Here is a 13,489-nt window from a genome sequence, read left to right on the forward strand (position 1 = left end):
TTTAATAGGAGATATAATTAATATAGGATTTTTCAAAGAAAATCCTATAGGATTTCATTATTTCCTGTAGGAGAATTATTTCTCCGATGAGAATTATTATTTTCTTATAAGATATTAATTTTGGAGTCCTACATCATCGGCAATCAGTTTTTAGAACGCAGTTCGCAGTTCGCAGTTCGCAATTGAATAGTGAACTGCGTTCTATAGAACGCAGTTCGCAATTCAAAATTTAGTGCGATTGAATAGTGAATTCAAAATTTAGAATTCATATTTGGGGCCCGCTTGCCTTATATGCAATTTAATAGTGAACTGCGTTCTATAGAACGCAGTTCGCAATTCAAAATTTAGAATTCATATTTGGGGCCCGCTTGCCTTATATGCAATTGAATAGTGAACTGCGTTCTATAGAACGCAGTTCGCAATTCAAAATTTAGAATTCATACTTGGGGCCCGCTTGCCTTATATGCAATTGAATAGTGAACTGCGTTCTATAGAACGCAGTTCGCAATTCAAAATTTAGAATTCATACTTGGGGCCCGCTTGCCTTATATGCAATTGAATAGTGAACTGCGTTCTATAGAACGCAGTTCGCAATTCAAAATTTAGAATTCATATTTGGGGCCCGCTTGCCTTATATGCAATTGAATAGTGAACTGCGTTCTATCTAGAACAATTCAAAATTTAGAATTCATACTTGGGGCCCGCTTGCCTTATATGCAATTGAATAGTGAACTGCATTCTATAGAACGCAGTTCGCAATTCAAAATTTAGAATTCATATTTGGGACCCGCTTGCCTTATATGCAATTGAATAGTGAACTGCGTTCTATAGAACGCAGTTCGCAATTCAAAATTTAGTGCGATTGAATAGTGAACTGCGTTCTATCTAGAACGCAGTTCGCAATTCAAAATTTAGAATTCATATTTGAGGCCCCCTTGCCTTATATGCAATTGAATAGTGAACTGCGTTCTATAGAACGCAGTTCGCAATTCAAAATTTAGAATTCATATTTGGGACCCGCTTGCCTTATATGCAATTGAATAGTGAACTGCGTTCTATAGAACGCAGTTCGCAATTCAAAATTTAGAATTCATATTTGGGGCCCGCTTGCCTTATATGCAATTGAATAGTGAACTGCGTTCTATAGAACGCAGTTCGCAATTCAAAATTTAGAATTCATATTTGGGTAGTTTTTAGCTCACCGAAACGAAGTCGGGGGGAGCTTATGCTATACCCTCGGCGTCGGCGTCGGCGTCGGCGTCCGAACCTGGTTAAAGTTTTTGTTGCAGGTCCTGTATCTAAGTTATTACTTGTCCTATCTTCACCAAACTTGCATGGATGATGCATCTTGACCTACTCATGGACTTGAAAGACCTGAATGCTGAATCAGGGCCATGAGTTTCAGATGCTGGAGGAGGTTAAGGTTTTTGGAGCAAGTTAGAGTTTTTGGTGCAGGTGCCCTTTGATAGCAATTTATAGGTTACTACTGGTCCTAACTTTACCAAACTTGCATGGATGGTGCATCTTATGATACTGATGCATCAGACATGCTTTAATGCTGAATCTGAGCCTTAGGTTTCAGATGCTGGATGAGGTTAAGGTTTTTAGAGCTGGTTAACGTTTTTGGAGCAGGTGCCCTTTGATGATTATATCTTAGTTATTACTGGTCCTAACTTCACTAAATTTGCATAGATGGTGCGTCTTATGATACTGATATACCTGGCAGGCTTGAATGCTGAATCTGAGCCATAGGTTTCAGATGCTGGATGAGGTTAAGGTTTTTAGAGCTGGTTAAAGTTTTGGAGCAGGTGCCCTTTGATGATTATAACTTAGTTATCACTGGTCTTAACTTCACCAAACTTATATGGATGGTGCGTCTTATAATACTGATGCACCTGACAGGCATGAATGCTGAATCTGAGCCATAGGTTTCGGATGCTGAAGGAGGTTAAGGTTTTAAGAGTTTGTTAAAGTTTTTGGAGCAGGTGCCCTCTGATGATCATATCTTAGTTATTACTGGTCCTAACTTCATAAAACTTGCATGGATGATACGTCTTATGATACTGATGCACCTGGCAGGCTTGAATGCTGAATCTGAGGCGTATGTTTCGGATGCTGGATGAGATTTGTTTTTTTGGAACAGGTCACAAATTTTATAGATAATAGCTTGCATAGTTGATTTAACTATAATATTAATGAACTGCAGAGGTAGCTTCAGATGCAGATCTCCATTATCAAAGTTGCTAAAAAAAATTATCCTATCTAAAACCTGCTTGATAGATGTGTTCGTTGTTAAATGATATAATATGATTCCTATGATATAGTATTGTATGATATGATACACTATTGTTTTATATGATACAATATTATATCATATATTATATTGTAAAAAGTTATATGATACGATATGATATTGTATCAATTTTTTTTGTACATTATGATATGATATTGTATTGTGATATTGTTATGTATAGTATTGTTTATTATGATACAATATTGTATAATATGATATTGTATAATATCACATATATTATATTTTATCACATGCTATTTCATATGATATTGCAACATAATACAGTATCATATGATATGATATTGTATAATATATATCATATCATATGATACGATATTGTATGAAATGAGATTGGTTTATATAATATATTATTATATCAATATATGAAAATGTATTATATGATATTGTATAATGTGATATTGTATCATATAATACAATAAAGTATACTATGATATTGTATGATATAATATAGTACTATATCACATGATATTGTATCAATTGATATGATACAATGTTGTAGCTAATTTTATTGTATCATATGATACAATATCCTACATTGTATTAAATATGATACAATATCATACAATGCAATATCATGCTATAATATTATACAGTATAATATTGTGATGCATTATGTGATATGATATTGTATCATATATTATTATAATGTATCATATCATATCAATATCATAATATATTATGATATTGTATTATGTGATCAAATACAATAATGTATAACAAGATACAATGTCATATCATATGTTACAATATCATATTTCATCATTATTTATTACAGTATTTTATTGTAATATATGATATATATTGTACTGGTATCATAGGATGCAATATAGTATTTCATATTATCGTATTGATAAACATTGTATCATATAATACCCTATGAAATGAACATATGATTATTATACAATTTTTATTATATGATATTGTTATACGATATTTTGTCAAAACAGTATCCATGTATATCCAAGATCATTAACTATGATTTTCAAATAATATGATAAAGGTGGTCTCATAAAGGTGATTCCTCAAAAAGGTGATCCCTCGTCTCGGTGAGCTTTGTAATCTGTTATTACCTATGTTTAAGAATCGGGCTTATATGCAATTGAATAGTGAACTGCGTTCTATCTAGAAAGCAATTCGCAAATCAAAATTTAGAATTCATATTCGGGACCTGAATTTTTCAGGGGCATCTACTAGTGGTATTTCACTACCACTGTGAAAATATGGTGATGCAGTTATCTATAGTTTCTGAGAATCGGGCTTATATGCAATTGAATACTGTAGTTTCATTGATATTCAAGGGCATCAATTTTCGTGGATAAAGTGAAAATCACAATATCAAATATACGTAAATTAGTGGCCAATGAACCTATCAATACAAAATGTTTATTAAAATTGCACTTCAATGAATATTTAATTTCGTGGATCAACTAAACAATGATCCACGAAATTCATATCCTTATCTAGTGACACACTAGTAACTATATTTTTATTCATATGCACTGATAATAAATGAAAATAATATATATATTTCAAAGTACATTTTATTTATTTTTTATCCATGCTTGCGTGCATGCATATTTCAGCATGCGCAGTCTAATATTTCCGGACACGACTTCCTACTAGACTGTGAAACTTGCAAAGTTGCGTTAGCGCGACGGCGTGTTAAGCAAAGTTGTGTTAGCGCGACGGCGTGTTGTGCAAAGTTGTGTTAGCGCGACGGCGTGTTGTGCAAAGTTGCGTTAGCGCGACGGTGTGTTGTGTACATGTGTTAGCGCAATGTCTCGTTTATCTGAACGCGATGTCGCGCTAATGCAAATGGCCCTATCCGGACACCATACAGATCTCAAAAACTATAGATTACTGCATCACCAAATTTCACAGTGGTAGTGAAATACCACTAGTAGATGCCCCTGAAAATTTCGGTCCCCAAAAATGAATTGCGAACTGCGTTCTATAGAACGCAGTTCACTATTCAATTGCATATAAGGCAAGCGGGCCCCAAATATGAATTCTAAATTTTGAATTGCGAACTGCGTTCTATAGAACGCAGTTCACTATTCAATCGCATATAAGGCAAGCGGGCCTAAGTATGAATTCTAAATTTTGAAATGCGAACTGCGTTCTATAGAACGCAGTTCACTATTCAATTGCCTATAAGGCAAGCGGGCCCCAAGTATGAATTCTAAATTTTGAATTGCGAACTGCGTTCTATAGAACGCAGTTCACTATTCAATTGCCTATAAGGCAAGCGGGCCTAAGTATGAATTCTAAATTTTGAATTGCGAACTGCATTCTATAGAACGCAGTTCACTATTCAATTGCCTATAAGGCAAGCGGGCCCCAAGTATGAATTCTAAATTTTGAATTGCGAACTGCGTTCTATAGAACGCAGTTCACTATTCAATTGCCTATAAGGCAAGCGGGCCCCAAGTATGAATTCTAAATTTTGAATTGCGAACTGCGTTCTATAGAACGCAGTTCACTATTCAATTGCATATAAGGCAAGCGGGCCCCAAGTATGAATTCTAAATTTTGAATTGCGAACTGCGTTCTATAGAACGCAGTTCACTATTCAATTGCATATAAGGCAAGCGGGCCCCAAGTATGAATTCTAAATTTTGAATTGCGAACTGCATTCTATAGAACGCAGTTCACTATTCAATTGCCTATAAGGCAAGCGGGCCCCAAGTATGAATTCTAAATTTTGAATTGCGAACTGCATTCTATAGAACGCAGTTCACTATTCAATTGCCTATAAGGCAAGCGGGCCCCAAGTATGAATTCTAAATTTTGAATTGCGAACTGCGTTCTATAGAACGCAGTTCACTATTCAATTGCATATAAGGCAAGCGGGCCCCAAGTATGAATTCTAAATTTTGAATTGCGAACTGCGTTCTATAGAACGCAGTTCACTATTCAATTGCATATAAGGCAAGCGGGCCCCAAGTATGAATTCTAAATTTTGAATTGCGAACTGCGTTCTATAGAACGCAGTTCACTATTCAATTGCATATAAGGCAAGCGGGCCCCAAGTATGAATTCTAAATTTTGAATTGCGAACTGCGTTCTATAGAACGCAGTTCACTATTCAATCGCATATAAGGCAAGCGGGCCTAAGTATGAATTCTAAATTTTGAAATGCGAACTGCGTTCTATAGAACGCAGTTCACTATTCAATTGCCTATAAGGCAAGCGGGCCCCAAATATGAATTCTAAATTTTGAATTGCGAACTGCGTTCTATAGAACGCAGTTCACTATTCAATTGCCTATAAGGCAAGCGGGCCCCAAGTATGAATTCTAAATTTTGAATTGCGAACTGCGTTCTATAGAACGCAGTTCACTATTCAATTGCCTATAAGGCAAGCGGGCCTAAGTATGAATTCTAAATTTTGAATTGCGAACTGCATTCTATAGAACGCAGTTCACTATTCAATTGCCTATAAGGCAAGCGGGCCCCAAGTATGAATTCTAAATTTTGAATTGCGAACTGCGTTCTATAGAACGCAGTTCACTATTCAATTGCCTATAAGGCAAGCGGGCCCCAAGTATGAATTCTAAATTTTGAATTGCGAACTGCGTTCTATAGAACGCAGTTCACTATTCAATTGCATATAAGGCAAGCGGGCCCCAAGTATGAATTCTAAATTTTGAATTGCGAACTGCGTTCTATAGAACGCAGTTCACTATTCAATTGCATATAAGGCAAGCGGGCCCCAAGTATGAATTCTAAATTTTGAATTGCGAACTGCGTTCTATAGAACGCAGTTCACTATTGAATCGCACTAAATTTTGAATTGCGAACTGCGTTCTATAGAACGCAGTTCACTATTCAATTGCGAACTGCGAACTGCGAACTGCGTTCTAAAAACCGATTGCCTACATCATCATGATTATTTCGTGCAGTCTTTAATTTTTCTATGGTTGCTGAAGATTTCAACCTTTCGATAAACTTGTTAGAGTTAGATCACTTAGAAATCAGCCCTGTCAATCTCTATAGAGCTACATGTATGAATTACAATCTTTTTTTTCAAATCGCATTTGCTATCGATATATTCAGTGATTGATTCCAAAATTTGAAAATAGCACGAGTTGTGGTAATCCTTCCATTAGGAGGACTATTGTTTACTAATGTTAAAAAGAAAAGGGAAAACAATATAGAAATTCCGTAATAATCAAAATCTAATTCCTTTATAAACAAAAATGAAAAACAATTGAAAACATAATTTAAAAAAAAAGGTAAGTTTTCTGTAAAAAGCGTCATTTTAAAGCTACTGGGCGTAATATTTTAATTTGTGAATACCAAAAAAGCATGTTTGCCAGCTTTATTTAGTTTGGTTGTTCTTGCATTTGAAAATGTTGACTTGTAAAGCATATCATGTGTTTTCTTTGGTATTTCATAGGGGATTGACACGAAGGAGAGAATTAATGGGTAATGACACGTTGGATTTTAAGCTATATAAGGTGTTTATGGTGTGAATATCGTAAGCTATTTAATTTCCTTTAATCGAAGAACTCTGTATAGAATTCGAATTCTACTACAATTATTGCCGAGATCAAAGCGATGCCAAGGACATTATTCTCCAATATACCACGAACGTCATCAATAAATTATCAGATCTTAAACACATACCAATTTCGAGTCAATCATGAGTTTATAACTTAAAAACTTGGTCTTTATGGAAAAAAACATTGAAAACACGGGTAAGTGTCCTGTTGGGCGATGTGTATTCCCTATAGTGTTTAATTCAAAGAGCTAATCGCGGCTGTTCCAAGACCCTCACCAACACATCTTCACTGCTTGTTCGTCAAAATAAAAAAAGATTCTACGTTTATTATCGAATTTACTAATCTAAATTAATTTTAAAAAATCATTAATAATTCAAATGTATATTTCATTCAACGAAAAATATATCGTCTGCGTTTGATTCCGATGGATAGTCTGCGATCAATGAACTTGTAAACAAACATGCCGATGTACAAACGAGTTGCCCCTCTGCCTGTTGGAGAATGTTTTTATTATAAATCAGAATGGGTACACATTATAGATTATCATCAGCCTGATCGTACGTTTGCTCGGCAATATGTTATTGCTTCTTTGGTAACCGGTTAAATTTGCCGTTTTTCGGAATAAGTTAGAGACATTGCTAAAAAAACCTTTGGGGTTTCGCAGAACAGCCGTCTCAACTAATCAGATTCATCTCGCATGAAAATATGACCTACTTCCTCTCTCTATAGATACACCGATCAGCTGATAGTTGGAGCTGTTAGTAGAATAGAAAAAAGTTCTTGTCATCGTGAATGTTGCAGAATAACCTCCGAGGTCCAAAGATGTATCGGCTTTTATATTTCTAAATAACATTTATCGACCTCGGAGGTTATTCTGCAACATTTACGGAAACTCGTACTTTAATTCTTGAATATAAAAGGTAATGTTCAAAATATTTAAAGCTAAATATTTGGATATTATCTTTATAACCAAGTATTCTGCGTCTGAATTTTTTTTCAGATTTTTTGCCAATTAGTTTTCGAATCAAAACCGATTTCATGTGCAGCATTTTGTTACCTTATATGCTCCTATGCATGTAGTTCTTGAGAGCTTGAAGATTTTTTTGTGTGTGTATATGGGTAAACCTTTTAAAAGTTGAAAGGTTGCTTCTCATTGCAATTATCGGCGTTTCAAGCCGAATCTCAAGATCTTAAACCCTTTTCGCCGTTTCAATAATAAAAAATGGTGTTCATACATCATGCCTTTATCATTCGATATTCAAAGCGATACAAAAAAAATCTACACAAAAAACTGCATATTCATTTATTTCAAATTCCATTCAGTGACATAATCAGGATCATTTGTTGTAGTTTGAGGATCTTGAGGACCTTGAGGACATCTATCCAGTTGAGGATGCCAGCGCTGCAGCTCCTCCAGCCAGTAGGACTAGGAGAAATGCCCCTCCCCCAATGAGCGGAATGAGGACTCCATATCCTGACCTCTTAGTCGTGCCAGTAGTAGCAGTACTAGTTGTAGTCATTCTTGTTAGTGGCATTTGTTCTGAAGTAAAAATTCATTCTAAAACGTTACATTTCTTATAATAAATTGAGATTTCAGTTTTCTCAAAATGAATTTATTGTTTTCTGCTCGATTTTTTTTTTTTTGAAGTTTTAAAATTCTTTATTAAGTATTATATTTCTATTTTCATTATGAAGAAAGAAAAAGAAAGTTGATAAGCATTTAATTGAATTATTGCTAACAAATTGTTTTTGTTTTAAGAGAAGATAGATAGATAGATAGATAGATAGATAGATAGATAGATAGATAGATAGATAGATAGATAGATAGATAGATAGATAGATAGATAGATATAAAATTACCCAATACAACAAAAAGTAAATCGGCACAGTTTTAAATAATTTAGAATTTAAAAATAAATAATAAATATCTAGAATAAATCACAAATTGATCCTTAGGCTATTTACTGCAAACGTTTTCGCCATTCCTGGTTCTTCAGGCAGTTATGTACAAATGACTGATATGTAATATATACCGTATATATATCTTTTGCCCATTTTGCAAGGACGTTTACGGAGGAAGAGTCTATATTCATACGAATAAACATTTTCATCACATGGAATAGAATTTCCCTTTAGAATATTCTAAAAACAATTTTTTCTGTAGCAATTTCTTGTTTAAAAATGAAGCCAACTAACAATATATATGATGTGTAGATTTTTTAAACTCAACTGTGCAATCTGTTCTTATACATCATTTGCTGGAATGTCGAATTTTCTAAAGGGTAACAATATATAAACTGGGGTGTAGAAGCTTAAGCAGGCTGAATGATCAAAAAATTAATTATTTTATCTGTTTTAAACTTTTCAAAATGATGTTTGTGCCAATAAACTTTCATAAAGTAAGAATTATCCAAACATCTTAGCTTTCAAATTTGAACATTTTCGGGAATCTTAATACAATACAAAGCTCTTTTTTATTGGAGGTAATATATAGCTTAAAATGGTCGCCACCGTCCAGTCCTCTGAATGATGAAGAGTCTAAACTTCTGAATTGCTTGATTTGTTTGGTTTTTTTTATTATTATGTTTACTTACTGTCACATTTTTCTCCGTAGTATCCCTCGTCGCATATACAGGCAGCTTCAAATATTCCAAAATCGTTTTGGAAGATTGCACATTCTCCATTCTCACCACAGTCACCCACTTCGTTGTCTAACGGACTGCAAACGCCGAGATCTACGAACAGATGAAGACAAAATATTTAAATTCTTTTATCTTTATCGTTTTCCTTTATATTTTATCCATGAAAAAAGCAGCAGAATGAATTAATGTTACTGAGACATCATGAATGCAAATACTTCCGGTCCGAACTATTTTTGACACAGCCCCTCGCTTCAACACTTTAGTGACCTATTTTCGAAGATTTGCTAGTACTTTCAACATAACTATATCTACTACAAAAATTGATATTAAATGGATTTTGTCAACGATTTAAATTACAAATATGAAGGAAAACACATAACTGCGTAACAAAGGCGTCGGAACCGGGGGAGAGGGCTTAGCACCCTCCCCCCACATTTTTTGCAAAGTTAAATATGACCGTAACCAAAAGACCTTTCTTTCTTGTTTGTCAAGATTTTATTTATAAGTTTAGCCCCCTTCCTACTTTTAATTTGCTTTGTGTAGTTTATAAAACTGCAAATTACGTTAACTATCAAGGAGTTCATCCTGACGACGAGGTGAAGGTTGTGTTCATATACAGGAACTTACCGAAATAATGTTTTATAAGACTTTAATTCCACTACCAGTAAGCATCTTATTCACTATTTTTAATTTCGAATCATAAGGCAAGTATTTGTTTTATAAAACATCAAGAACTGTTCCTCGTTCGAGTCAACTCAAACTAACGAGCATTCCCAACTTTGTGTATGTCAACAAACTTGATTGTTCAAGTCTTCTGATCAGTATTTCCATTTAATAAAGTGAATAAGCTCTAAGAAAAAAATTATAAACCTTAAAAATTTTTTCAAGGTTTATTTCAGTGAAACTTTATATCATAACAGTTAAATTTATCTCAGAAATGACGTACTAAATTGTATTGCGCAAGGTCACAATAACCGCATTACACAACGTTGCTTCATCGTGTTTAATCTTTGAAATAAATCAATTCGGGTCATATAAGGGATTGTCTCAAAAGCTTCATAATAAAAATCAAATTGTATGAGATAAATAGAATATCTATAATAAGACCGCGGAACATTAACTGGCAAGTTTGGAAATATACAGCTTACGTCAGTTTCACTTGTTACAGTCAATACATTTGAAATGGGCGGGAACAAATTGACACGGACGTCTGAGAAAACATTGGATTGAAACTGTACATGTAGTTATAGGAAATGTATTTTCAATCCACCTCAGCATTTCTAACTTGCATACTAATGTATTTAGCGATCGAAAAACATTTTAATTTGTATCAGAAAAGCGGTTGAAAAACATTTTATTTCATCAATAAGTATATAATCAGCAAATGTTAAAAGATACCAATTTGGAGATATCATACGCAGGGCCAGACATTGTCCGATGACTTTTTATATGAAACATTTTATATTATATAAATAGTGCCTGTTTGGGAGGGTAACAGTTGAAATTGACACCCCGAGAAAACCATTGTCAACCGACGCGAAGCGGAGGTTGACAATGGTTTTCGAGGGGTGTCAATTTCATCTGTTATCCTCCCAAACAGGCACTATTTATTTTGTTATACTGAATGTCTTTTTTAAAATTTTCAAGAAAATTTTACTGCTTTTATATAGGAATAACGTGAATTCTACAGCGAACCGTACGCGCATTATTTTCGCGCATGTAACATTTTTTAATGTTACCCGTTGCCAAGTGCGTTGCTAACGCTGAGGGTAATAGTAAATATTATTAACTGCGTCTTAACCAATCAGATTTCAGTATTTAACATGAAAGTATAACAAATTCTATTATTGGATATAATTTTAATCTTATTAATGGGAACTTTGATTGTTCTTCTCTGTGAATAAACCCCACTTGATATCAGACTTGTGACGACTGATTCTCTGAAGTCAACAGACAATGTCTGGCCTTGCGTATTATCTCTCCCGAATTGAGATCTTCTCATATTTGCTGATTATATACTTATTGGTAAAATAAATTTTTTTTCAATCACTTTGCTGATACTAAATATACTGTTTTTCGATCGCTTTCATTAACATGTATATAGCAAGCTAGAAATGCCGAGGTGGATTGAAAATACATTTCCTATAACTACATGTACAGTTTCAATCCAATGTTTTCTCAGACGTCCGTGTCAATTTGTTCCCGCCCATTTCAAATGTTTTGACTGCAACAAGTGGAATTGACGTACGCTGTATATTTCCAATCTTGCCAGTTAATGTTCCGCGGTCTTATCTCGTTGAAATGATTTTATTCGCTCGGCAAGCCTCGCGAATATATACACTATTTCAACTCGTTGGATAACGTAAATATAAAATCACACAATATAGATATCCTTTATATACATACTGATGTCAATTATATATGAAATTTTTGTACATCGTCGCTATAAAGCCATTTTATACGCTCTCAGGCAGGGATATGAAATCCATATTAACAGCAATATTTACATTTATTTTGTTCGCTTCTGCAACTGAAAATATGGTGCTAGAAACTTTATACAATTATAAAAAAAATCTTTTTAACTGACAAATAGATAAAATTCAGCGATTATTTTCCATTAGTACATATCAATTTGGTTATGTAAATTCGAACGTTTCCTTTAATCTTACAATAATAAATATACTCAAAACGCGTGATGACGTTTACATTTGTGCTCATGACGCATGAAACAGCTAAGTCTGTTCAAAGGAATTAGAACGTCCCAGGTATCCAATGCAAACAAAAGAGGAAATATACATTGAATGTAGATATATTAGCAATAAATTTATATTTTACATACCAACACAAACTGTCACTGCTTCTCCACCAATAGTTAGGCCCGGTACATCGATCTCATCGAAACCGTCCTCACACTCGCATTCAAAAGTGTTGTCTGCATCTTCATCCTCACATGTGGCATTGTCTGGACAGCTTGCATCATCATCAGCATCTGTACATACACCGAACGCGTCAACGGAAGCCGAGTAAAGCAAAACGCAGAGTAAGAGACATTGAAATCCTCGCATTTTGTCAGCCTTGCTAGTAATTTCAAAGAGACCCCACGGTGCACTGTTGTAACACTGTGCTGTACGTGCATTTATATACACATGTCACCACAGCGATAATTGGAGGAAAATATTAACTCGGTTTCTCTCCAAAAGGGCATGCAGTATTTTTACAAACGCATATATACCAACCCATTTTACCTGTCATTAAGTGTACATTTCTGCGTATTAGTACATATTCATCTGCTTATATAAAATTAATCTTTATGTGGTTTTGCAATGAGTATACGTAGCATTTATAATGTCAGAGATGAAAGGGTAAAATTATAAGTTTTTTATCAACCAAAATGTCTTTTGGTTGGGTGGGTTTTTTTGTAAGTGCAAAAGATTGTGCAAAAAAATCAGAAAATCCTCATAGGAGTAAAATTGATATTTTCTCTGTTATAATAAAGGGGTTTTGAAGAGAGAAAAAGAAATTATGCGATATGAAGTTCAATTAAATAATCAATATGAGAGTCGCTTAAGAAGATAATCTACGAGAGCCGTTTAACAAGCAAGTCCATGGGAGCCGTTCAATTAATAATCTATGGTGGCTGCTCAATAGGATAATACATTTGTTCGCTCAAAAGGGTAATATGTGGTGACCAGACAACAAGATTATCTATTGGGAAAGTTTGATAAGATAATCCTCGGGTTAATCTATGGTGACCATAAAGTAGGAAAATATGTTGTGGTTGCTCAATGAGTTAATCTAACTAATAAGTTAGTATGAAGGCCACTCAAAAAGATATTGCATGAGGGTCATTCAATAAGATATTCTATGACGGCTGTTCAATACGATAAGCTATGAAGTCTGCTTAATATGGTTATTTATAAGGTCGTTTTACAAGATAATCAATGGTGGCTGATCAATTATATAATCCATGGTGGCCACTAGATAAGATAATTTATGGGAATCGTTTATTAAGGTAATCTGTTGGAG

The 13,489-nt window shown here is 34.2% G+C and overlaps 1 protein-coding gene across 1 annotated transcript; it reads right to left on the reverse strand.

Moving 5' to 3' along the window:
• Positions 1–8,110: 8,110 nt before the first annotated feature.
• On the reverse strand, positions 8,111–12,587 carry LOC128161487 (uncharacterized). The gene is made up of 3 exons (XM_052824774.1): positions 12,303–12,587; positions 9,416–9,556; positions 8,111–8,361 (listed from the first exon to the last, which is right to left on the reverse strand). Exons 1-3 carry the CDS (start codon positions 12,526–12,528, stop codon positions 8,201–8,203), a joined length of 528 nt encoding a protein of 175 aa, XP_052680734.1. The 5' UTR covers positions 12,529–12,587; the 3' UTR covers positions 8,111–8,200.
• Positions 12,588–13,489: the final 902 nt, after the last annotated feature.

Source organism: Crassostrea angulata, chromosome 8, assembly GCF_025612915.1.
Source record: "Crassostrea angulata isolate pt1a10 chromosome 8, ASM2561291v2, whole genome shotgun sequence".
Lineage (NCBI taxonomy): Eukaryota > Metazoa > Mollusca > Bivalvia > Ostreida > Ostreidae > Magallana > Magallana angulata.